This window comes from Sorex fumeus, unplaced genomic scaffold (assembly GCF_029834395.1).
Source record: "Sorex fumeus unplaced genomic scaffold, SorFum_2.1 ptg000051l, whole genome shotgun sequence".
Taxonomy (NCBI): domain Eukaryota; kingdom Metazoa; phylum Chordata; class Mammalia; order Eulipotyphla; family Soricidae; genus Sorex; species Sorex fumeus.
Window position 1 is genome coordinate 6,268,937 of NW_026606108.1, and position 26,782 is coordinate 6,295,718.

Below are 26,782 nucleotides of genomic sequence, written 5' to 3' on the forward strand. Positions count from 1 at the left end.
AAACTGTGCTCTTTCTGAGACTTCCTGGTTGGTGTGGGGGTTATTTGACCAGAAGAAACTCCATTAGCAAAGGGGTTGATCTGCGGGTGTTGGTCTAGAACTTCTTTTTTTTTTTTTTTTTTTTTGAGCCACATCCAGCTGTGCTCAGGGCTTACTCCTGACTCTGAGCTCAGAAATCACTCCTGGTGGGCTTGGGAGACCCTATGGGATGCTAAGGTCAAACTTGGGTTGGCTTCATGTAAGACAAAATGCCCTACCCACTGTCTATCACTCTGGCCCCAAGAATTTAATTTTGTCTGATTTGGGGGCCACACCCCGCTGTCATTGGGGCTGACTTCTGGTCCTGTGCTAACGGATCGCTCCTTGCAGTTCTTAGGGGTACCAGGAATTGAACCTAGGTCAGCCAAATGCAAGACAAGTGCCTTCCCTGCTGTCTGTCTCTCAGAATATTAAAATGGAAACTTCCAATCTTGACTCCCTTGGAAATCTGCAGATGCCTTGGCCCAGCAAATCCTACTTAATAGAAATGCCTCCCCCACCCCGCCCCAACCATTCCCCTGATCAAATCGTCTTGGTTCTCTGCTGAGATGAAACAGTGGGTTCTCATGTAGGATCTGACAAACTAGAAACACCCCAAATGTCCAACCCAAGATGACTGGAGGGAAAACCAAATCCAAAGGGTACCGTTCTTTAGAATTCATGCTCCAGAACACTTAACATGATGTGGAGCGCAGGGATGCGTGGTAGCCGTGTCTGCTACACGCAGGAAGTGAGGGCCTTTGAAAGCATTGAGCTGGAAGTCGGATTTCCTGTCGCTTAATTGCTTCCCGAGAGAGGCCCCGGTGGTTGTTGCTGACTGCTGTCCGTGGCTCTTGGCACTTAACTGCTTGCGCCGTCCTGACCCTCTGACCGAAGGCTCCCAGACTTCAGTCCCGCTCTGAAGTTGGATGTGGACACTTGGGGGTTCATGGAAGCCGCCTGTCCTCACCTTGCCATCAGTTCTGAATTGATTCCTACATCACGTTCCCTCAGTGTTGGGGACATGATGGGACCTCCCCCCCCCCAGCCCGGGTATGGGGAAAGAATGGGCACCATCTTCTCTGGGCTGGACGAAGATCAAGGTTGGCACCGTCGGTTGAACATTCCAAAAAGGACGTGGGGAATTGAATGGTGCTGTCCATCAAGTGGGCTCTGGATTTGCCCCGTGTTTCTGCCTGTGGGATCCCATGTGTCAGTGGAGGTTGATGCTTCCTGTTCACCTGGGGCAGAGCACAGGGCACTTTCCCTCCTCTCCTGAGTTCTGCAACCCTTACTGTTGGCGAAGAATCCTGTCTTGGGACTGGGGAGTTGGTATAGTAGGTAGTACACCAGGTTCGATTGCCACATCCCAGAAGACCCCTTTCCCCCAAGCCCCGCCACAGGTGGCCCCTGAGCGTTGAGCCAGGAGTAAGCCTTGAGCATTACCAGGTGTAGTCAAAACAATTTAAGGGGGAGAAAAATAAGAATCTGGTCTTCCTTGTGTTGGTTTGGGGCCACATCTGGCAGTGCTCAAGGGTTGCTCCTGGCTCTGCTCAGTGGTACTTGGGGGAGCCTATGGGATGGCAGAGACTGAACTAGGATAGCCATGTGCTCTGTGCTCTTTCTCTGATGTCTTTCCGTGTTGGGGTGGGGGTGTGTATTTGAGACCACGCCTGGTAATTCGGCCACTCCTCAGCCCTGAGCCCTCCAAGTCGGATGGTTCAGTGGTCCCAGGGCCATCAGAACTTCCCTCAGTGGTGCCCCAGGAGGGATCAGCTAGCTTGGGATAGACGTGGGTCCTTGGTATGCAAGACCCAACCTCCTGAGCCCTGAGCCCGCTCCCCAAGTGCCTACTGAGCCCTGAGCCAGCATCCCAGTGCCTGGTGGCCCCTGAACCCTGAGCCAGTATCCCAGTGTCCCCTGAGCCCTCCACCTTTCACAGCCGCGGGGCTGGGAAACAGCCGCGGGGGCTGGCTGGGTAGGTGGCAGAGACCGTGCTCATGCCGAGTCTCCAGTGCTGACGGCTGATGCCTCTTGTTCCCCCACAGTCTGCGGGCCGGGCATCGACATCCGCAATGACTACCAGCAGCTGCGGCGCCTGGAGAACTGCACGGTCATCGAGGGCTACCTGCACATCCTGCTCATCTCCAAGGCTGAGGACTACCGCAGCTACCGCTTCCCCAAGCTCACCGTCATCACCGAGTACCTGCTGCTCTTCCGTGTGGCTGGCCTCGAGAGCCTGGGCGACCTCTTCCCGAACCTGACGGTCATCCGCGGCTGGAAGCTCTTCTACAACTACGCGCTGGTCATCTTCGAGATGACCAACCTCAAGGACATTGGCCTGCACAATCTACGGAACATCACGCGCGGCGCCATCCGCATCGAGAAGAACGCGGACCTCTGCTACCTGTCCACGGTCGACTGGTCCCTCATCCTGGATGCCGTGTCCAACAACTACATCGTGGGCAACAAGCCGCCCAAGGAGTGTGGGGACCTGTGTCCGCGCACGACCGAGGAGAAGCCGCTGTGTGAGAAAACGAGCATCAACAACGAGTACAACTACCGCTGCTGGACCCCCACGAGCTGCCAAAAAAGTAAGGGGTGCGGGGGTGGGGGCTGCTGCTGGTCCCCGCTTCAGGGAACCCTGGCGGGTGGGGGGCTTCACATCCAGGCTGTGGGCTGCCTGCCACTTCAAAGTTGTGGGAGTGGGGTGGGGGCGGGCTGGTCTTGGGGAGGTTTTCTGCTCTGGCTGGGGTGTAGGACGTGGTGGGCGGGGGTCAGCTCAGCAGAGGCGGGGGGACTCGGCTGGCTGCTGGTGCTTGGCTGTGCGGGTTGGGGTGATGTTGGCTGAAGAGCTCTGGTCCTTTGCATGGGGATGGGCTTGGGGTCCGACGGGCCATCATCCTTTGGATTCGTGTGGAGACGGCCAAGCCTGGGGACAGGCACCAGGTTATTCTGGGATGACGACCTCCCTGCTCTGAGTGACGGTACCACCATGTCCCTGAGGAGGGGCCCGGGCCTGGTGGCCAGGCATCCACGTTCATGCTGGCCAGGGGACTCTCTGCGTAGTGGGGTGCACATGGCACACCCAGCGGTAGGTCTGAAAATGGAACTCCGGTGGTATTTGGGTTCTACTGGCTTGTGGTTCGTATGGTACATTGAGCCCCAAACCATCAGGGCCGCTCTGGCTAGTCGGAAAGAACCAAGGAATCCCTGTGGAGTGACAAGAGGGAGCCCCAAGACCTGAGACTCCGTGCGCCCTTCCATGAGGTCCTGGGTTCGATCAGTAGATCATATTGTCCTTCCCTTCCTCTAGGCTGGCCTCAGGTGGGCCAGGGGTTCTGTCCACTGCTCCCTTTGGAGCCAGGCCCTGCCTGCCGTCAGGGTTCCTTATGGGCCTGGCTGGGAGCCTTCTGCTGATTCTACCCCCTGGGGTGGGGGTGGGAGTCACTGAGCAGAACACAATTTTGGTGCTCACAGCACACCCAATTTTCCTCTCCCCCTTTTTTTTTGGTGGTGGGGGAGGATAGTGCTGGGATCGAACCCAGGACCTCATCGAAGGAGACAGGCATTCTGGTTCTGGGCCACCCTAGCCCATCCTTTCACTCTTCTGATGGTGGGGTCACTCTGAGTGAAGCTTTGGGATCACCCAGTGCTCAGGATTGCACCCAGAGCCTTATACATGCAAATATCCTGGGACCCGCCAGTGTTTCCCCAGAACCTTCCTTAGCCCCCTCATGTTTTCCCTCCCCAGTGCTGCTGAAATGTGTGCATGCAGTGGTTTTTTGGAGACTGGGAAAGCCTGTGCCAAAGACAGTCATTACCCAGAGAGTTGAAAAGTCAGGCCAGCGAGCTAGCACAGTTGGCTGGAAGTTCTGGGCACTGTTTGAAGCAACTCCTCTCGTCCTGCAGGGCCTTGCTCTGCTCAGCTGGTTCGGAAGTGAGGGTTGGGGGCCAGAGAGATGGTACAGTGTACAGTAGGGCAGCACTTGCCTTGCACTCTGCTTACCCTGGCACCCCATATGGTGCCCAGAGCACTGCCAGGAGTGATCCTTGAGTGCAGAGGCAGGAGTCAGCCCTGAGAACTGCCGGGTGTGGTGCCAGTCCTTCCTTCCCCCAAATGCCATGCCTGAGACCACTGTCTTTGGGGTCCCTCTCTGGGACTTGGGCCCCGTGAAGCTGCATCTCTGAGTCTCATTGGAAGGTAGGTTACCTCCCTACCCCAGTCAGTGACAACTGGGGTGTTTCCAGAAGCCTGGTGGGCAGGGAATACCACCCTGCACAGTGAGCAGAGCTGGCTCATCTGCTGGGGTGTCTGGGTTTGTGTTTAAAGCAGGAATTGCTGTTTGCTGCAGAAGGAAAACCCCCAGGTGGAACTGAATAGTTTATGCCCTGACTTCTGAGCACTGTGTCCAGTGACCCCTTATAACCAAACGGTGGGATATGTGTGTGAGAGAGAAAACTTTGGCGTCAGTAAAAAGTTTCTGTACCTGAGGCTGGAGAGAAAGCACAGTGGTCAAGGCACTTGCTTTATGAGCGGCCAATCTGGGATCAATCCCCAGTGAACCCTAAGCCCCACCAGGGGTGATCACTGAGCACAGAGTCAGGAGTAAGCCCTGAGCACTGCTGGGCAAGCCATTTGGGTTCTCCTAAAAGCCAAAAGAAAATATAAAAGGGGCCGGAGTGATAGCACAGGGGAAAGCGTTTGCCTTGCACATAGCCGACCTGCATTCAATCCTCAGCACATCCCATATGGTCCCCAATCACTGTCGGGAGTAATTCCTGAGTGCAGAGCCAGGAGTAACCCCTGAGCATTTCTGGGAGTGACCCAAAAAGAAAAAAAATAAAAGAAAGAAAGAAAGAAAGAAAGAAAAAAAAAGAAAAAAGCTTCTGAATGTGCCACAGTCAGAAGTTCATTCTGTGCCCACCATGTCTGGAATGGGAGGTGTTTGCTGAGTTTCTGGGCAGGAGTGAGGGGCAGAGGTTGGAGTGTAGGAAGCTGGGAGCAGAGGGACCTCAGAGCCCTGTTCTGAGAACTGTCAGATTCTGCCCCTCGGACTCGATGGATTCGCCAGTCTAGGCAGCTATTTCCAGATCATAAACATCTAGGGCTCAGAAGTGACCTGCCTTCCTCAATGGGCGGTCCTGGGCGGCCTCACTCGCCGGCCTGTCCAGATAAGCCATATCTTAGAGGACCTTTCTGCAAGGCCCTACCCCTTTGTTCCTGTTGTGTGCGCCCCGCCCCGCTATCCCGAGAGCTGTGTAAATTCTTCTTTATTTGGTCCTCAGACCCCAGGAGGTCAGGCCCACTAGGCTGGGATGATTGTAAGGCAGTAGCCACACCCGAACCCAGCGAGGATCTGTGGACGAGACTGAATGGGTACAGTTGAGACTGGATGGGTACAGTCGTGCCATTTGGTAGCAAGCAAAGGACAAGGAAGCTGCCCCGCCCGGTCACAGTCTTTTTGAAGTGTGTGTGGCTGGGTGTGATGGTGCGTGCACGGCCCCCTTGCAGCCTGGCTGCCTGTTTTGGCTGCTGGTTTGGTTCGGCCCGAGACAGGCGGGAACGCTGCACCTTTCCTCCCATCTGGGACATCAGGTGGTGTTGGTGGGGGGGGTGGGGGGGGGGGAATGTTGCCCCGGACGTTGGGCTGGCTTATCTCAAGAGGGAACAGAAGTTGCATTTTGCTTCTTGTCCCCAGCCAAGCCCTTCTCCCGACTTCTTCTGTCTCCTCTCTCACTCCAGTTTTATTCGGCATGGGGGCGTACCCAGTGGTGCTCAGGGGTCACTCCTGGCTCTGTACCCCAGAGTCACTTCAGGGAACCATCTGGGGTGCCAGGGATTGAACCCGGGTTGTTTGTGTGCAAGGCCAGCGCCCTCCTCGCTGTCCTGTTGCTCTGGCCTCTTGTTGATGCAGTCGAAGTCCACAGGGAAGGGGGAATGGACAGCTTGTTGGGGCTGTTCTCTTGCAGACAAGATGGCAGGTACCCCTTGGCCCTGCAGTTACCCCAATTTGTCTTCCCAGGCCCCACAGTAAAGTCTGGGGGTGGAGGTAGTGGCTGAGAGGTGCAGGCAGAGGGGCCCCCCTACCCCAGCTGTCTGTGGGGCAGGGGAAGGTGATGGAGATGTGCATATAGCTCCAGGGGGCAGGTCTGGACCCATTTTTCAGGTAGAAGAGATGCATATGTGCCCCCCAGATGCCCTGATAGACACAAAGTGCTTGGATGCTTTGGAACAGTCTCCGGGACCAGAATGTGCTGATGTCCCAGGGAAAAGAGAGAAACACTGAATCCCCCCAGGGCCAGAAAGGCAGTTTCATTGAAACGGGTGGTGGTGGGGGGCGAGGGACAGGTTTGACTATTTCCAAAAAGAAGTCAGCCAGCAAACAGGGGTAAGAGAGGGAAGCAGGTGAGTGCTTCTGCAGCTAACATGAATCCTTATCGCGTATTGGTTCGCGAGACAGGGCTCCCCCGCTGCTCCCCTGGGCTATCTTGTCCCCCAGTCAGCCCTCCCGGACAGGCACCCAGAAGAGGGACTCTGTCCCGCAAGAGCTCGAAGTGGAGTTGAGCACCACCCCTTTAGAAATGCACGCCAAGGTTTGGAGCAATAGCAGAGCAGGGAGGGCACTTGCTTGCCTTCATGCGGTGACCCGAGTTCAATCCCTGTATGGTTGAATTTGGATTTGTCACAATATCCAAATATGGGCACTGCCAGGAGTGATCTCTGAGCACAGAGCCGGGAGTAAACCCTGAGTATCACCAAATGTGGCTCAAAAAAAAAAAAAATTAAAATGCATGCTAGGGGCTGGAGTGATAGGATAGCAGGGGAGGGCGCTTGCCTTGCATGCGACTCACCCCAGTTCTATTCCCAGTACCCCACAGCGTCCCCGGAGCCCTGCTAGACGTGATCCCTGAGTACAGAGTCATGAGTGATCCCTGAGCATGGCTGGGTGTGGCCCCCAACCAAAAACAAACGGAGAAATGCTGTGAGGGGAGCAAATCCCTGAGAGCGGTGCGTGGATCTGGTATCTTGGTGGCGGGGGGAGGCTTTTCCGGGGCTGACTCCTCGCCGCTGCGGCTCCCAAAGTGAATTATTCATCAGGACTCTGAGAAACACCCGTGTAATGCGATTATGTTGAGTGCGTCTGAATCATCGACATCCTTCTCCGTCCCGCTTCCCGGGAGCCAGAGCCAGCTCCTTACCCAGCTGGGAGATTCCTGTGGACGAAACCGGTGCTGGGTGTCCACCAGGACATGACATGGAGGGCCGTGGTGTGAGGACATCTGATCAGAGGGTCATTGTAGTTCTTCCTCGAGAGCCAAAGGGTGGGGTACAGTTTGTAAGACTCTGGGGTCCCAGCCACACCACCTGCCCTGGGAGTGGGAGGTTGGGGGGTCTTGCCCAGCTGGGAGTAGGCAGTTGGGCAGTTGCAATAATGATTCCACTCGCTAGGCTCTCTAGCTTTCTCTCCTGAACCTCTTCTCCCACCCCCGCCCCGTTCCCCGCCCTCCAGTGAGGTGTCTTCTAGGAAATTTCCTGCTGTCTTCCTGGTAGAGGGATTGGGCCATGCTTTGGGATGGCCATGATGTCTGTTGGCCTTTCTCAAGGCTTGTGGCTTGTCCCTCTCTCCACAAACATGATAAACCCCACGCAGGTTAGGACCCATGGTCTAGTTTTCACTTCCTTTCTCCCTTCCGCTTCCCTCCTCCCTACCCCTGCCCCAGGTCCTCCCAGGAAAATGCTGGATGGAAATCACCTCCCTCCTCCCCCTTAATTTGACCTGATCTCAGGGCTGCCCCTGAGCCTCGGCTCACAGGACAAGGGCAGAGGCTGGCCCGGAACATGCGAGTTTGCGCAGCCCAGACAGTGCCAGCGGGATCACCCCTCAGCCTGTTCAACCCTGGGCCCCCATCACATCTCTGGCCCCCAGAGGGACCCTAGTGGCTGGGACCCAGTGTCCCCTTCACTAGGAGATGCAGATGGTAGTCACAGGCAGCGGCAATGCGCAAACTTGAACCTTCCCCAGCTCCGCGGGGTTTGAAGTGCGCTTGAGTAGGTGTTGGAGAAAGTGCATCTACTCTCAGGGGCTCTGCCTCTGGCAAGCTCTCAGGTCCTTGGGGTGTCTAGCACCCCCCACCCCTGAGGACACAGAGCTGGGTGGTTGATGTGGAGGAGACTTGTCCTTGTCGGAGAGGGAGTGCACGGGGTGGGTGGGGGTGGCTCTTGCCTTGTATGTAGCCAACCCTGGTTCCATCCCCGGTCCCTCTGTAATAGTCATATTATCCCACCTGTACCCCAAGAAGCCCCTGAACATGCCCAGGTATGACCCCCAAATATTCCTCCAAATAAGAGCATTTACCAAGTCCCTGACTACTTGGGCAGGAAGCAGTACCATGAGAGGCATCCACAGACCGCCCACAGACGGTCAGAAGGGTCAGCTTCATCAGGAGATGAGAACAGCAACTCTCTTGATGGGACCCTCACTGGGTCGGCAGCCCTGGGGTGTCGACAGTTTCCAGCAGGTGGTCCCTTCCTTGGACTCGAATGGGACCTGTTGGTTGGACTCTTGTGTGATCAAGACCTCTAGGGGACCCTTGTTCCCTTCTTCCCAGAGCCGGAGAGATGGGACAGCAGGTTGTGTGTGGTTGCCTTGCACATGACCAATCTGGGTTCGAGCCCCAGTGCCCCACTAGTCCGGCCCATCAAAGTGATTGCTGAGTCCAGAGTTAGGAGTATGCCCCAGGCACCACTTGGTGTCATCTCCTACCCCAGACGAACAAGACTGACCACCCAGCATTAGCCCTCATCTCCTGAATGGGCTGCACTCTAAAACCTGGGTCCCCCTGTTCTATTGACAGATGTCCAAGGGGTACTGAAGGGCCAAAACAGCAGCCCCTGTCCTGTTGACTCCTGTAGGATAGAGGGGGACTTGGACCTGGGGAGGACCTGGTGTGGTTTCTATGTGATGTCCATCCAGGTTCCTGACTCAAGACAGATTTTTTTAAAAAAATTTTTTTTGGGGGGGTGACACCCTGGGATGCCCAGGGCTAACTCCAAACTCTGCGCTCAGAAGTCACTCCTGGCAGTGCTCGGGGGACCCTGTGGGATGCCGGGGATAAAATCCAGGTTGGCCGTGTGCAAGGCAAGAAGGCAGAGATTTTGCAAGGCACAAGCCTGGAGAGACTCAGAGTGTCCCACAGTAGCTGGCAGCAGTGTGCCCCCGCCTCCCGCCCCGCCCCATCCCACTCTCCCCTGAACTGGGGTGGGGAAGGAAGGAGGCGCCCTGGATGGTTGGCGCTTTTTATAACTTGTCTGATTGAGAATTGTTCTCTGGCATGGTGCGCGGAGACAAAGGGATTCCACAGTCCGTCTCCTCGGCGCTTTTGTCTTCCACTCTGCACCAAGCTTCCCAAGTGATCTTTGGCCCAGAGAACTATGAGGTCTATGTTAAGTATGCGGGCATGAATGGGCAAAGGAGGGATTAGCAGGCAAGGAGGACCTGCCGGAACAGACAAGTCGTGGAAACGGGCAGACCGGAAGATACAGGATGGGCATTGCATCTTGCCATGCCCCAAACGTGCTGTCGAGAAACGGGCGGAGGGAGAGACACAGGCAGGCGCGTGCCTGGGAGCCACTTGCAGGCTGATGGGGGGACTCGGTTAGAGGCCATACAAGGGGGTCCTGAGGGGCGTCAGTCATGGAAGAAGCTAAAATCCCCCTTCCTCGAAGATCTCATTTCATTAGTTCTGGTGCCAAGTCTTTAGTTTTTTGGTTTTGTCAAGGTTTTGGTTGGGGGGGTTGGGCAAACCCTACTCCTACTGTGCTCTGGGATCACTTCTTGCAGGGTTCAGGGGGCTCCAGGCGGTGCTGGGGACTGTACCTGGGTCAGCCACATGCCACAGCCACATGTTCTGCCTCTCTAGGCCTACTCAGCTGTGTCTGCAGGAGGAATTCATTCAGGTGTTCTGGAAGACAGACACACAGGGCCAAACTTTAGGGGGGTCTGGTTGGATTTCTTTGATCTCACCTGTGTCCTCGTACCCTGGGCAGCCCGGAGTTCTCATTCAGGATGTAAAACCAGGTGGGATTAGCAGGAAAGCAGTGGAGGCCAATGTTAACCGTGTTCGTGATGACAGTTTTGAGAAAAGGAAAAGAAACAATGGAGTATTCCTTTTGATTTGGCTTTTTGGGTCACACCTGGCAATGTGGTTACTGCCTCAGGGGTCACTCCTGGCTCTGTACTTGGGAATCACTCCCGGTGGTGCCTGGGGGACTGTATGGGATGCCCGGGATTGAACCTGGATTGGCCATGTGCAAGGCAAACGCCCTCCCTGCTGTCCTGTCACTCCAGGACCTGGCTCCACCCTCCCGTTGGCCACACCCAGCAGTGCTCATGGCTGACTCCTGGGTCTGTGCTCAGGGATCATCCCTACCAGGGCTTGGTGCTCTGCAAGGTGCATCCATGCCCCACCACCATGTAACTCACAGCCTGGCTTTTGTCATTGAAGGTTAGAGTCAACGGATAACTTTCATAAACTTCATTATTCATCTCAGTGTTCATCCCTACTGTCCGCCTCCCCTTCGCCAAAAAAATAAATAAATAAATAACCTCACATCCTTCTATTAGGATCACCTCTGAAGCAGGAACCAAGGCACTTAGGAAATTATCTCGGATTGTCATAGGGGGGATCTTGTGGTGGGTAGGGGCAGAATCCGGTCCGCCAGGCAGTGTTGACTCTACCGGTCATAGAGCCCAGGGCGGGACCCCTGCCACACCCCTCGAACCACATCCCCAGCCTAGGAGATTGACTTTTTGGGGACATCCAGCTTTCCAGACTTCGCTGTGAAGGATATTCAGGGTTTGGTGGCACCCAGAAATGGTTTTCCCAGAGGCGAGAGCACCCTGCTCCCCAGTGGGTTCAGGATCAGAGAGCCCCTCTTCTTAGAATGAAGTCGGCAGTGTAGGGGGTAACTGTGTGTCTCTGAGATCTGCCAACAGAAGGGCAGCTGAGATTGGTCCCGTGGTCCGGACCCCTGCTATCCATGGGTCCCCCAGATTCTCCCATAGGGGGTCAGGGACAGCTCCTCCCTGCACCCCTCTGGGCGCACAACTTCCTCGACAAGGACACTCCTGAACATTTGTGCTTATATGTAGATTCGAGGAGCCCCAGCCTGTGTCCCGGAGCTTGTGAGCAAAGGCGGGGTGACATGGAGATTCTTGCTGGGGAAATACTTAATATTTTATTACTTTTTTTGGGTGGGGGGCACACATCTGGTGGTGCTCAGTGCTGACTTTAGGCTCTGCACTCTGGGATCACTCTTGGTGGTGCTCGGGAGACCCTATGGGGTGCCGGGATTGAACTCTAGCTGGCCACAGGCAAGGCAGGTGCCCTACTCGTTGGACTCTCACCTCACACCATAGGGTCAGGGGTGATGGAATCAGGCTTGCCCCTTATTCCCCCCCCCCCCCCATTCCCAGACATGCTTGTGGGCAGCAGCCCCAGGCTCCTTTCTCCCTCTGTTCCTTTCTTGGACCTAACAGCCCCTTGGCCATCTCCATGGAGTTGAATTTGGCCTTGGGGGAGCCAATGGCCAGGAGAAAGTCTCTCTGAGAGAGAAAGGAACACCCCAAAATGAGCAAAGCAGGATCCAGGGCTGGAGGGTCTGGTGGGCCTCTAAGTTCTGGGGGACAGCAGCTGGGGGCATCACCTACCTGCAGGGGACCCCTCTTCCCTCCAAAGTTCCCATCTCCCCCGACCCGCCCTGAGCCAGCAGGCCGAGCTGAGGGTTTCTTTCCGGGCCAGCCTGCCTTTCCTGGGGTGGCCCAGTGAGGGGGATGCTTTTCTTTCCGGGTCAGTTTGCCTTTCCTGGGGTGGCATTCCTTTGAGCTTAGTCATCCAGCTGCACTGGGGTGGCGGTGGAGGATGGGGAAATGCATGCAGGGCTGGGTGCTGCTGTGTCACCCTGAAAGAATGCTGGCTGGGCCAGAGAAGGGCGCCCAGGGCCAGTGCCAAAGGGGTCACCCCCCATTTTCCCAGCACATCAGGAGCACCTGGAGGTCTCAGAACCAGGAAGCCTCCCAGCCCCTGGATCTCTTTCCCTGTTCCCTTTGTGTTGGGGACTTTCCTTTCGATCGATACTTGGGGGGGGGGGGGAGTCTTGGGAGGCTCCCTGGACACACAGCCGGAGATGGTCCTTTCCTTTCCCAGTGTGAATTGGCCCTTCTCCAGAGAAACGTCTGCACCGCCCCCGCCCCGCCCCCACTGCCTCCAATCTCTGCAAGGGCCCAAACAGTAGCCCCGGGCAGATCTAGAACTTTCTGGGTAGGAGTGTATGCATGATTGTTGTCAGGTGGTTCGAGGCAGGTTCCGGTTGTGCTTCGCCTGCCCAATCCTTGCAGAGAACATCTGTCACTTGTCCTGCGCTGCTCCCGCAGGTCCAAAGTTGGCTGATTTTTTGCCTTGAAGGACTCGGGCCCAGTTTGAAGCTAGCCAGGATGTGGACAGTGGGCCCTAAGGGTACCTGGGAATGCTGCCTGCCTGATGATAGGCCTGATGATGGTGTGTTGGTGAAGAGGGTGAGACTCAAGGCTGCATGCTCGGGGCAAAATCAGGAGGGGGTAGCCAGGGAGATGGTTCATGTTGAGCCTGTGGGAGCCCCAGTTTGATCCCTGGTACTGTATGGCCCCCTGCACCCCGAGCACCCAGCTGGAGTAGCTCCAGAGCACTGTAGTTCAACCTCTAAACAGAAGAAAGAGGGCCAGAGAGAGAGGAGGGAGGTGCTTGCCTTGCACACAGCCGACTCAGGTTCGATCCCCGGCATCCCAAGTGGTCCCCTGAGAACTGCTGGGTGTGGCCCCCAAACCAAATAAATAACAATGGAAAAAGAGAAATCAAGGGCCTGCGGGACTTGACTTGCATTTCCTCCTCTACCCCTGCGGCTCTGACGCCTTGTCTCAGGGTGCATCATGCCGAGTCTCTGGGTACAGACGCTGAGGTGGTCCATTGGTGGCTTTATCATCTCCCAATTCCCAGGAGGCGAGAGTGGGGCTCCCCAGCTGCCCCATTCCCTCCCAGGTGAAGACATGGCCATGGATCTTGACCTGGGGGGCTCTGAGTTGAGAACTCCTAATTAGTGAACCAGAATTTGGCCTTTCAGGTGGAGCTTCTATATTATCATGATAAGGAGACCCCCAAGTCTTTGTGGTCTTTGAAGGGTATGGGATGTGTGTGTGTGTGTGTGTGTGCGTGCATGTGTGCATGTGTGTATGTGTGTGCATATGTGTGTCTGTGTGTATGTGTAAATATATTTGTATACATATGTGGATGTTTGTATAGGTGTGCATATATGTGTGCATGCGTATGTGTATATGTGTGTGTGAGTGTATATTAGTGTATGTATGTATGTGTGTTTATGTATGTGTATTTATGTGTTTGTGTATGTATGTTTGTATGTGTGTGTGTTTGTGTGTATGTATGTTTGTATGTGTGTTTGTGTGTGTGTATGAGTATGGGTGTGTGTGTGTGTTTCAAACCTGAGTGTGTCTTCCCAGGCCCTGAGAAGCAAAAGCATCCACCTGCAAGCATGTCTTGACTAATTTTATTTCAATTCCTGTTTCGCAAAACAATCTAAGGTCAGTTGTTGAAATAGCAGAAGTGGCAGTCAACTGAACCCTCAGACTTCCATCTGTATAGAAACTTAAAATAGTATATTCCCTGTCAATCTGATCAGCTTTGGGTTTTTTCTTTTTTTTCTGTCTTTTTGGGGAGAGGTGGGGGCCACACCCGGCAGTGCTCAGGGCTTACTCCTGGCTCTGCACTCAGGAATCACCCCTGGCGGTGCTTGGGGGATCCTCTCGGATGCCGGGGGTTGAACCTAGGCTGACTGCATGCAAAGCAAACACCTTCTCTGCTGTGCTATTGCTCCAGCCTCAGATTAGTTTAATTTTTAGTCCCGCTTTCTTCTCTCTTTCTCTACTGTTTGACGGAGGGCCGCACCCCTCATTGGAGGTGCTGCACACCCTGACCATGGAGGGACACTCTTGCTCGGTGGCTGTTCTAGGCTCCCAGTGGAGCTGTTGAGACATGCTCCTGGCATATGGGCGGCACCAGGGATGGAACTCAAGGCTTCCCGCCCGCAGGGCCGGCATTCGGCGCCACCGAGTCCTCCCTCGGCCCATCGGTGAATCATCTTATGCTCCAATTTTTTTTCTATTTTTTTTATTAGAAAAGCATTTGATTCCATGTTCCCAGATAATACCCGCATGCTTATGTTCCGCTGGGTGCTTTCTCTGAACTCGGATTTGTGAATAACCCCATTAGCTAAATTCTAGTCTGGCTTTGTCGGCCTCGTGGACTCATTAGATGAATTTTGAAAATAAATTGGTCTGTTCTGAAAGACCTTCCTAGATCCAAACCGTGGTGGACGGGTGCCCGGGAGCTGCAAGGGCCATTTTGAGATGTTACCATAGCAATGATTCCTGTGGAATCTCCAGTCATTACGAGCGATCGGGCTTAACTCGGGGCTGTGTGCTGCAGAAATAGAAGTCGGGGTGAGCAGAGCCTCATCTCCTTGGCGGACTTTCTGCTCACGGAAGGAACATTAGTCCCTCCCCTGCTCCCCCCCATTGCACGGGAGTACTTATGAAGGTTCCCTGTTCCTCAACCCGCTAGGCTGTACCTGCCCCATGAGTGAATGAATGAATGAATGAATGGCCTTGGAAACTGGCACCGGTTCCAGATCCCTCACTTTCAGCTACTGAGCTACTGCCTGGTAGTGTGTGTGTGTGTGTGTGTGTGTGTGTGTGTGTGTGTGTGTAATCTTTTTCTGTGGGGTATGCTCAGGGTTTACTCCTGACTCTGCACTCAGGAATGATTCCTGGCTCTGCACTCAGGAATCACTCCTGGTGGTGCTTAGAGTACCCAATGGGATGCCAGGGATCAAACCTCTCTGCTGTCCTAGCATTCCGGCCCCTGTTTTTTAAATCTGCATACCCAGGGGCTCATCACCATTTCTGGGGAAGAGGGGGATTGTGGGTGGATCAGGGATGGGATGTTCTCGAGCCTCAGGACCGCCATGCTGGGTGTCTGGGGCACAGACTATTCTGTAGGGCCATGAGTTAGAGCTGGAAAAACTCCATGGTGCAGAGGAGCCCCAAGAACCTCACCTAGGGACATGCATCCCAGGGCAGCCTCAGGGCCCCGACCTTCTGCTCATTTGAGTCCCTCTGGGAACTGCTCCCGATGAAAGCCAGTGACTGTATTATAATGTCCTGATAAAGAGGACAGGTGAGGACCCATAAAGAGGAGAAACAGGGACACCAAAATAAAAAGAAGAAAGAAAGAAAAAGCACCAGCTTGTAGCCACACAGATCTGCTTGCGTAGTTCTTGTGTTTTCAGAATCCCATGGTCGGGTGCTCAGGCGGGCCTTGGGAGAGCAGCGTTCAGGGACCCCAGAGTTGGGGTCGTGGCCTGGAGATCATCTCCACTTCCCTTCCAGCATCGGACATTGCAGTTATCAGATCTGCCCAGACAGGGTGCTGGGGGCCAGATACCCACCCCCCTGGGGACAGAACCACCCAGCACTGGCCTGCTCATGGCTGTCGAGCATGTGCTTGCTTGTGTGTGTATGTGTGTGTGTGCACACATACGCATGTATGTTGGTGTGCACGTGTGTGGCTGCGTGCATGTGTGCACATGTGTGTGCATGTGTGCATGCATGTGAATGTATGTGTGCACTTGTGTGTCCATGTGTGTACATATGCGCGTATTTACATGTGTTCATGTGCATGTGAGTGCATGAGTGTGCATTTGCGCATGTGCGTGTGTGTGTGTGCACCTGTGTTTGTGTGTGTGTGGGCACAGTTCTTAGAGGTGAGCCAGCATGCATCCAGGTTATTTCCAGGTTTGCTTGTACTGAACGCCCTTTAGACTTGGTGTTCTCCCTCATGGGGTACCTTAGGCTTGGCGGGAGGAGACCCTAACTTCCTTGCTGTGGAGGGGCTGAGAAGGGCACACTTTGACCTTGCTCCCCGGAAGCATGAGGGATAGCTGCAGGCATTTGGGTGGGGGTGTAGGCTCCCCCCTGCCGTGCCCCTGATTGCGCAGAGCCCTGATCCATCACAGACACCAAGCGAATATCCAGGCCCCACCCCCAGTCTGAGGGCCTCCCCGACTTCAAGATCAGCACATTTCTCCCCGCACCCCACTCCCCACCCACACACACCCAGTTAGCGGCCTAGGAGGTCAGTTTTGGTTTCTATGTGTTCATGAGTTCAGGGGGGGCGGAGGAGAGATTCCTCCTCTTCCCCATCCCCGCCCAAGCCTGGGAGCCACCTTGTACCATTGCTCTGTTGCCAGAATGGAATCAGACAGACCCATCAAATTAAGAACTTTGGGGATCACTCGCCGAAATGGTTTCTTGCACCATTACCCCTGATGGGCAGTCTGGTGTTCTAGTCCATCCATTTCATGGATCTGTCATTTTTATAAGGAAGAAGAGAAGGAGGGAGGGAAAAGGAAGGAGGGAAAGGAAGGAAGAAGAAAGAAAGAGAAGAAAGGAAAAGAAGGAAGGAAGGATAAGGAAAGAAGGAATGAATGAATCAGAAGGAAGGAAGGAGGAAGAAAGGAGGGGGCGGCGGACAGACCCACCAGTGCTGCCGCAGCTGCCTTGTCTATGGAGCAGGGCTGTCGCTGTTTTGATGACACAGGCCCATCATCCTGCTCACTTTGCTTCCGTCCCTGCCACCAACTCACTAATGCGGACAGATTTTGCTGGCTTCAAAAAGCCGGCATTTGTGATGCAGCCCCATGAGGCAGGTTAATCTGATCAACCAAACAAGGCGAAGGAAACTTGTCTGAGCCGCGTTCATTGTGGTCCCACCGTCCCCCAAGTGTGGCTCAGAAAAACAGAACCAGTGGCCTCTTGGTGACTCCCTGGAGCAGCAGCCCTCTTCGAGGAGGGGCTGCACTTTACTTTTCTCCTCTGCAAGTCCCTGGCCAGGTACATGATGGAACCTCCAAAACGGCTCCCCATGTGTGGTGGCACAGGTGAAATGTGTATGTGAGGGGGCATTGTTCACCCCCTTTTGCTGGACAATGTGAGGCAAGCCTCTGTTCCTCTCATCCCCTGGGCCATGCCTGTGCATGTCCCAGAAAGTTCCAGAGAGTTCTAGAGAGTTCCAGAAAGTGGGCTCGGTGGTAAAGAGTCAGCTGGTTGAGATCTTAGTCCTGACTCAGCTGTTCTTAGGAATCAGCTGTTTTGGAGGTTCCATCACGTACCTGGCCAGGGGTTCTCCCTCCCCCTCCCCACCCCATTTGGGATTCCCATAGCTCTGAGTCCCTTTCATTTTGCGACAGGCTTTGTCACTTCAAGTTCTGCAAAGACAGTGCCTGGAAATTCTCCTTGAACTCTGGTCTCACTGCGCCCCCACTGGCTCACGAAGTTCCCTGTTGCCGGCTGCCCAGGGACCAGGGGCAGGGCAGAGGGAAGGTCAGCAGTGTGGACAGATCCTTGGAGCTCAGGGTCTCTGGCCAAGGCCTTTCTGCTAACCTTGAGCCTTCCCAATCTCCTGGCTCTGGGACTATCTTTTATCCCTCAAAGCCAGAGGCCAAACAAAGGCTGCGGCACTGCCCTTGGTGGCCAAGCCCGAGGGCGGGAAGGACACTCACTGTTTATCTTTGCAGCCTGCACCCTGGCCTCCTGCTGGCCCCACTGAGGTGTGGAGCTGAGTTCCCCTGCTCACCAGCCCATTTCTCTGCCTTACCCATTTCTTCTTTCTGTCCCTCCAGGCGGCACTTGGGGACTTTTTCAAAGCCAGACTCAGGGTTTTTCTGGACCAGGTTCCGTCTGGGCGTGGAATGGCAACTCTTCCTTTGAACAATGTGTCTCGGAGGCTGGAGAGTCGTTTGCAGGCAGTCAGCAGGCTGAGGGTAGGGTGGGTTTTGCGTGAGGCCCAGGTTCAATCCCCAGCACCTCATAGTTCCTGAAGCACCATGGTGGGAACAGTCTCTGAGCAGTGCCAACTGTGCCCCCCACATAGCAGAAAAGTGTCTGGGGTGGCTGGGGAGGTGCTCCAAAGGGCTGGCGTGCCTGTCTGGCCTGGGTTCCCCAGCACTGCAAGACCCTCTGAGCACTGACAAGTGTAGGCCCTGAGCCATACCACTTAGTCTGACCCCCAAAAGAAATTTTTTTTTAAAAAGAAAGAAATGTGTCTGTTGCCTGCATATACCCACAAGAGGAATATTAGGACAGTGAGGATAGTCTGAGCGGATGCCTTTTGCTGCATCAGGTATCAGCCTCCAGACAAAGAGGATGGGCTCTCGGGAATGGCGAGACGTTCATATTGTGTGTGACCGACTCAGGTTCCATCCCCAGTACCACCTATGATGTTTCCTGCAAGCCCCGCCAGGAGTAATTCCTGAGCACAGAGCCAGGAGTAAGCCTTGAGCTCTGCCAGGTATGGTCCCTAATCTCCTTCTAACCCCACAAAGAAGGAGGTTCTTGAAAAATAAGACCGATTTGGGGGGATTGGGAGGGTGCTGGGAAGAATGCACCACCAGGGAATGTTTTGTTTTGCAGTGTTTGATTTACTGTAAATACATAGGTGACCCTCTGTGGAGGCCCGAAGTGACCTCAGTGCTCTGAGTGGGAGCATAAGGAGAACACATTTCTCATCTCTCTGCCACATGGGAGCAAGCGGGCATGATTGGAATTGAATTGGAGCCATTGAGGCAGGAAATGTGTGTGTGTGTGTGTGTGTGTGTGTGTGTGTGTGTGTGTACATACATACATGAGATAGACTCTCACAAAGCTATTCATGATTGGGTTTCAGTCATACAGTGTTCCAACACCCATCCCTCCACCAGTGTACATTTTCTACCACCGTTGACCCCAGTATCCCTCCCCCCACCCCCCACCCCCATTGAGGCAGGAAGTACTTTTCCCCATTCTTTGACATACCTGAGATAACTCCCCATTCCAGGTAATGCTGGAGACACTTAGGCGAAATGTAATTTATCTTGGGAAACCCTACTTTTCTTTGGGCACAAATATTCTCTCAGGTGGGTAGATTCAGTGGGATGTATCTCAGGTACAAAGAACCCTTCCCTTGAGAGAATGATATTTAATAACAACTCGGAAAAAAATGAGATTTTGTAACTTCCAATTGAACTTCACCTGGAAGGAATTATGTGTGTGTGTGTGTGTGTGTTGTGTGGGGCCACACTGTGGTGCCTAGGGACTACTTCTAGCTCAGTGCTCAGGGGACCAGATGGTGTCAGGGTTGGAATGAGCATCAGCTATAAGCAAAGCGAACATTGAAACCCTGTTCTGTCTTTCGCCCCTTGGAGGCAGCCCCTTGAGAAGTTTCAAGTGTGGTATTTCCAAGTGTCCCCCTTCTAGACCTTTGGGTCTGGCTGCAGTGGAATTTTCTTGAGCATTTGGGGTGAGTTGACATGGCTGCAGCCCGATTTCCTCTCGCTACTGAGACCTTTCGGATCAGGGATTCCCCGAGTGGCTGATGCTCCTTCTTGACCTCAGAATGGGACGGAGCATCCACAGCAGCTCACACGCACCTTGCTCCCTTAAGGAAGGTCCATTTCCAGGGGGTGCTGAGTGATTTTGTTGTTTTGCTCTGGCTTGGGGACCACAATGATTGTGCTCAGGGTCAACTCCTAGCTTTGTGCTCAGGGATCCCCCAAGGGAACGAATCCCATCAGTGCCTGCACCATCTCTCGGACCCAGGATTTGTGCTTTGCAGAGCTGGGGACACCCCTGATTTGGAGACTGCACCCGGGCACACACATGCCTTAGATGCTGTTGCTGTCTGGCTGCCCGATACGCTCAGGTTTTTTTGCCATTGCCAAGGGGATCCAGTCTCTTGCTCTCGACCAGGTGGCCCTGCTGAGAATAGGTCACCCACCATCATGGCCTCTTGAGAATAGCCCTTCCTTCCCCTTCCCCTTCTATAGAACCCCTGCTTTTGAATCTACCACAGCATTATTTTCTGGGGTATAGGGTGGGCACGGGATCCATCTAGGGGGGCCACTGTAGCCCTAGGTGCTATTGTGGGGTTCTATTTGTTTCCTTAATGAAGGTATATTTCAGTACCTCCAGAGTGTTTGTGTGTGTGTGTGTGTGTGTGTGTGTGTGTTTGCAGGGGAGCACTTATTATTTTAGGTTTGGGAAGGGGTGGTGGGTCAAATCAGTTTGGGACCCCTCCAACCCAGAGGGTCTGGTTCTTGGTTTTCTGGTGGCGACTGTGAAGGATCATTATAAAGGCACCCATGAATTGGGGCAGGGGTTAAGGTTCTGGCCTTGCACACAGCAGACCCGACTTTACCCATCACCATCCTGGGTCCCCTGATTCCTGCCAGGAGTCAGAGCGCAAAGTTGGGAGGAAGCCCTGAGCATCATTGGTTGGCCCTTCCATCCCCCCGAAAAAAAAAAACACAAAAGTTGTAAAGTAAGAAAAGGACCTCTCTACCCCATCCCACCCACCCCCCCAAACTTAAAGTTATTCTACTTGAGCTGGAGCGATAGGACACCGGGGAGGGTGGCTTGCTTTGCACAGTTGACCAGGGTCCATCCATGGAATCTCACAGGGTCCCCCGAGCACCTCAAGGAGTGATTCCTAAATGCAAAGCCAGGCATAACCCCTGAGCTGGGTGTGACTGAAAAGAAAAAAAAAAGAAATAGGGGTATGTCTGTGTCCATTTTTGTGGGGTGGGGGGACATTATCCCCGTAGGGAAGAACACATTGTGGGAAGGGAGAAAGCGCCAGGCGAGGATCGACCCCCCCCAGAATGGAGACCCAGCCTAAAGGGCAGAGCTGGCCTCAGAGGCACGAGACCCCCGAGAGGACAGGACTGCCTGGGGCAGAACCCCCGGAGTAGAAGCTGCAGTTCTGGAGAGAAACAAGCAAAGCCCTGGTGGGGTTCCCGAACCCCTGGACGCTCCCTCTCCTGGCCCTGCGGCTGGACTTTGTCCCCTCCCCAGCAGTTTCTGCACCTGTCCCAGGGCTGAATGCCCGGTCAGGTGTAACGTGGCTTTAGTGCACGGGGCTGGCCGCGTGTCCTTTAATGATTACTGCCTTTTCGGGTAACATTAACCAGCGCAGGGAGCGGAAGCCGAGAGCTCTGCCAGCAAAACAGGTCACTTTTCTCCCTGCCTGCCGAGCGCGCTGCTCGGTGAAGGGGTTAATTGACTCTTCATTAATTTTTTTTTCTTTTGGGGGCCACACCTGGCAGTGCTTAGGGCTGACTCCTGGCTCTGGGTTCAGGGATCAATGCTGGTAGTGATCGGGGGGCCCTAGGGGGTGCCAGAGCTTGAACCCAAGTCAGCTACATGCAAGGCAAATGCCCAAACCGCTGCCCCGTCGCTCCAACCCCTAACGTTGGTCTTATGAAATGTCCTTTATCTAAGGTGATTTGTGGTACTCTTGCTTGGAGCAAAGGCATAGTGGCTTTTCAGGACCCCCCTCCAGTTGATCCCCCGCCCCATCTTCCCTATTGGTTGAAAAAGCCGGGAGGTGCAGAGATGGAGAGACAGGATCCTGAATCAGGGGTCACTCCACAGGCGGCTTCGCTCCTCTCTGAAATGAGGATGTTGGGGTTTTCTTGGCACAAACAAAACCAAGATGCCTTTGCTATGCCATATGCCTTTGCTCCAAACAAGAGTACTACAAGTCACCTTCGAAACGTTGTTTGCGGGGGAGTTGGGGTGCTTTGCTCAGGGCTCTTGGCTCTGTGCTCAGGAATCATTCCTGGTGGGGCTCGGCCGACCACTGAACCCCAGTTGACTTCTTACCCGCTGTGCCTTCTTCTTGTGACTCCTTTACGTGCCCATTGGCATTGTAACGAGGCTCATTGTCTGGCTTAAACTAGATAGTTTTCTGGGGGGTTGGGGGGCTCCTGAGAGATTATTTTCCAGAAAAGGTAGGCTGGTAGACCCAGGGAATTTGGGAAACTGGCCCAGATAATATGCATCCAGCGTATAAAACTGCATTGAATCTTTGCTGCCCGCATCCTGTCGGTGTGTTTATAGAGAAACAGGAACCTTGGTTGTCATTCCCGGGCCTGTCCGCAGGTTGGGTCCCATCTTCGTTCTTTGGGGAGGAGAACCCCCTCACCGATTCATTGAGTTGAGTCCCACACTCCAGGCTGCCCGCTATTTGGCTGCTGAGCTACCCCCACGGGGTACCCCTCCCCCTGGGGCTGGCTCAGATGTTTCCCGTCTGCCGCTTGGGCACACTCATCAAAGGTCCTTTGCACAGCCATCGAGTGGTCACCAGGGTCTTTGCCGAAGCTTCTCAAACTTGGCGTGCAGTCTTTTTACCGGCCCCATAATAGTCTGTGGAAGCATCCCCCATGTTCATAAAGATCCCTGTGAACCCAGGGCCCTCCTTCTCGACCAGGAGGCGTCACTCACTTGGCACCATTCTGGACACTTCTGTGGACTTGGGCCAGTCTCCCACGGAGACACAGCCTCGAACCCTGGACTCTGCACCCCAGGAGGGCAGAGCTGGCTGGAGTGTGCCCATGGCTGCTTTGAGCGGTCAGAGGGCAACTTTGCTGAGTTTTTCTTCTTTTCTTTTCTTCTTTCTTTCTTTCTTTCTTTCTTTCTTTCTTTCTTTCTTTCTTTCGTTCTTTCTGTTTTTCAGGCCACACCCAGCAGTGCTCAGGGCTGACTCCTGCTCTGTGCTCGGGGTTGCCACTGGTGAGGCTTGGGGGGAATCAAACTCAGTCTGCTGTGTGCAAGGCACGCACCCTCCCGCCATCCCACTGTCCGGCCTCTCCTTTTCCATGTGTCTTCTGCTGCTGCTTCCTGCTCTTCCTCCTCTCCTGTCTCCTCATTCTACCCCCTTTCTTCTCCGCCTCCTCTTCTTCCTTTTCTTCCGCCCCCCACCCCTGGCAGTGCTTGGGCTTGGGGGAATGCACAGTGCTAGGAACCAAATCTGGGTCTTCCCGGGGCAAAGCATATGCTTGCACTTTTGCAGCCTCTGCGTGCCCTTTGCCCTGGGCATCTAAGAGAGCTCTGCACCCCCACCCGGCTCAGTGGTGCCCCCGCTCACAGGGGAGTCCTCAGGAGTTGGGGGTGTCTTGATTTTAGAGCATACTTTCTTACTGGGGTGCTCAGTTACAGGCCTTGATCAGGACCAGGTAGGAGGGTGTGCACTGGGGCTTCTTGATTCTTGGGGGGAGAATATTGCTGGGGTAAAACCTCAGCATCACTTCTGATTTGTTCTCGCGGCTGCTGTGGTAGCAGTAAGTAGTTCCTCGTAGTTCCTCTGGGTGCATAACGAACCCCCATCTCCACGCAGCCCCCATCCCCCTGCTTTTTTTAATGAATCATCATGAGATACAGTTACAGACTTACAAATTTTCGTGACTACGTTTCAGTCAAACAGTATTCGAGTACCCACCCCTCCACCAGTGCCCATTCTCCACCACCAGTGTTACCAGTGTCCCTCCCGCCATCCCCACCCCTTCCCAGCCCCTGCCTCTGTGGCAGACACATTCCCACTCTCTCTCCTTTTGTCATTCCCCCACTCTTATCACCGACTACAACTGTTCATTACTCGAGGCTTTTGCGTCTTGACTGGGACCTTTCCCCTTTATTAATCAGACAGAGTCCACGTGAAGTAGAGCTGGAGGGGTGGTGTGACCCCCCCCCCCACACACACACACATGTACCTTCCTCATCCTCACTGCCCAGTTCTGCTCTTCATTCCTGACAGTTCAGGAAGCACTGGGAAGTGGAAATAAATTATTCATTTGCAAAAAAATAGAAAAAAAGAAATCCTCCACCTCCATAAGTCTAACACTTAATAAAATATTGGGCCCGTGTTTGCGGCAAGCAATTATATCCCTTAGAACGCCGGGACCTTGTACTAAATAAAGGAAATTAGATTTTATTGCAAATAGAGACTCTTAGCCCTCAGCAAGGGAGCTGGTGCATGCTGTGAAGTTTGCCGAGAGGGTGGAAGGACGGGGTGGGTGGGGGACGCGAAGCCGCTCCCACGCTCCAGTTCTGGCTTTCCCTGTTCTGATTCTGCTGGGGCTTCCACGCCCAGCCCGCCAGCCCCTTGCAGTCCCCAGCTTCCTTTTTCTTATCACTGGCAATGAATCTGTTGAGCATCTCCTGAGTTCTAGTGCATTCATGCAGCTATTGATTGAATTGTCCATTTTTAGAGTTTCATTTGATTATCATTATTATCATTTCGGTGCTTGGGTTACACCTGGAGGTGCTCAGGACTTTTCTGGCTCTGTGCTCAGGAGTGACTCCTGGGGGCCTTGGGGAACCCATGTGCGGTATTAGGGACTGAACCAGAGGCACCTGCATGCTTAAGCCCCTCCTCTCTCTGTCGCCCCAATATGTGGTCTTTGGTGTCTGGCCACGTTTTTTTAAATTTTTTTTTATGGAGGTGCCATGATTTACAGAGTTATCCATAGACCACGATTTTACAGACATTCATGATCCTGGCATACAACTTTACAGCACCAATCCCATCACCAGTGCCAGGGAGCAGTCCTGACTGGGCTCCCTGACCCTATGGGGTGCCAGGGACTGAACCGGGATTGGCCGCATGCAAGATAAGCGCCTTGCCCACTGACCTATTGCTCTTTCTCCTGTCTGGCCACTTTTACTTTTACTTATAATGATCCATGGTGATACATGATACCTGGATTTTTTGGCCACACCTAGCAATGCCAGGGATGGAACCTGGGTGTACACGAAGTATTACTCAGTCCAGGAAATGCCTTTTCTGGCCCCAGCACCATATTTTCTAGCACCTTACTCATCTTATAGGAATCTTTTTTATTTATTTTTTGATGGGGAGAGTCCACACCTGGCAGGGGACCCCCTGGTGCCAGGGATCTGACCCAGGGCTGTGTCACGCAAGGCACATGCTCCTTCAAGCCATTTCTCCAACCCTTCATTTCTGTTTGGGGGCCACATCCAGTGGTGCCCAGGGCTTCCTTTGGGCTCTGTGCTCAGGAATCACTCTGGATGAGGTTCTGGGGATCCTCTGTGCTACCTGGATCGGCTGCGTGCAAAACAGTTGCATCACCCTCCGCGCCTGTAACTCGGGCCTGTGGTAGCTTGGGAGGCGCTCTAAACCCCATCTGCAGGGTTGGACTGGTCGAGGCAGTGGCGGAAGAACAACATTTCTTGTGACTCAAATGGTCTTTATTTCCCTATGGCCCACTTTTTGCTTCTTGTAAAAGTAAAATTCACCATTTTAAATTTAAAGAACTGTGATGACAAAGTTATTGACAGTTGCATTTGGGGCATGTAACATTTCAACACCAATCTCACCGCCAGTGTCAGCTTCCCTCCACCACTGTTCCCATATATCCTCCCCACCTCTCACCCCTACCCCATTTCCGCCTGTCAACTTGACAGGCACATTACAGAGTTTTAGTGGTTGTAGGTTAGATCTTGTGTATAGCCCTCACCCATATCATCCGTATAACTAAAGCCCTGATGTCTGTTCACCCATTACTTCCCATTCTTGTCCCCTTGATTTCTTTCCTTCTCTGTCCATCTCCTCTCTAAACTCTGGGATCAAGGGTGATCTAGGTATTCCCCCCTCCCCTTTACCATAATCCATTTCTTCATCCAGTAGTCTATATTCCCCAGATAAGTGAGATTATCCTGTGTTTGTCTTTCTTCTTCTGGCTTACTTCACTCAGCATGAGATCTTCCAGTTCCAACCAAGTTGCAGCCAGTTGCATGATTTCATCATTCTTTGCAGCTGTGTAGTATTCCATCGTGCCTATATCCCACCTCTTCATAATCCATTCATCTGTCATTGGAGACCTAGGTTGATTCTGCAACCTCTGCCCTCCTGCCAACGATACAGGACTATGGGCAAGGGAAGCTAACTTACTGATTTATTCTGGGAGCATCAAAAGTTGCCCCAGTCTCTACTACTTGGTGGGGCCATCTTGTGCCTCCCCTCCTGTCCCCAAGTCCCCCTCTTTATAAATTCCAGTTCCTCTGGGGATCTCAGTGGGAGGTTCCTTCAACCAGTGACACAGTTCTGATTCTGTTTGTAGCCAAACTCTGGCTCCCTGGCTGTTTATCGTCGGTGTTTTTCTGGGTCTCTGAGATGCTTACCAGTAGCATGGAAGTAATGTATTCACATCTCCAGATCACCCAGAACAACAGTTTTATGATTAACAAGCATCAGCAGTCAAGACTGGCCGTTTTGGTGGGGCATTGTCTTGAGGTGTTTTTCCAGAGTGATGTAAAAGGATATATTAGAAAATGTGTTTCTTTTAAATTTTTTTGTGTGTGTTGGGGGGTAGGGTCACACCTGGTGATGCTCAGGAGTCATGCCTAGCTCTCCACTCAGGAATTACTCCTCATGGTGTTCAGGGGACCATATTATGCCAGGGATTGAACCCGGGTCAGCCACATGAAAGGCTGATGCCCTCCCCGCTGTACTATCGCTCCAGCCCCAAGTGTGGTGTTTTTTTCAATGGAAGGTATGGAATGAGGAAATTGTGCAGTTTGTACGCGACATGGATAGAACTAGAAGATAGCATGTTAAATGAAGTCAGCCAGAAGAATGACAAACAATGAATGAGGAAATGCAGTGGTTTAAAGGGAGGATGACTAGATCACCCTTGGCCCCAGAGTGTAGGGAGGAGAAAGAAAGAAATAGAGGGAAGGGGGAGGGGAGGAGAAACAGATGAGAAGCAAGGGGCAGGGGTAGAGGGGCGTAGATACAGGTGTTAAGGAATGGCAGAGCC

General features: G+C 53.6%; 1 protein-coding gene across 1 annotated transcript in view; it reads left to right on the forward strand.

Annotated features, from left to right (window-relative positions):
- Nucleotides 1-26,782, forward strand: part of IGF1R (insulin like growth factor 1 receptor) — a 139,965-nt gene that overhangs the window by 20,149 nt on the left and 93,034 nt on the right. The window contains exon 2 of the mRNA XM_056124864.1: nt 2,067-2,612. Within this exon, the coding sequence (XP_055980839.1) occupies nt 2,067-2,612 (546 nt within the window). The remainder of the gene's footprint in view (nt 1-2,066; nt 2,613-26,782) is intronic.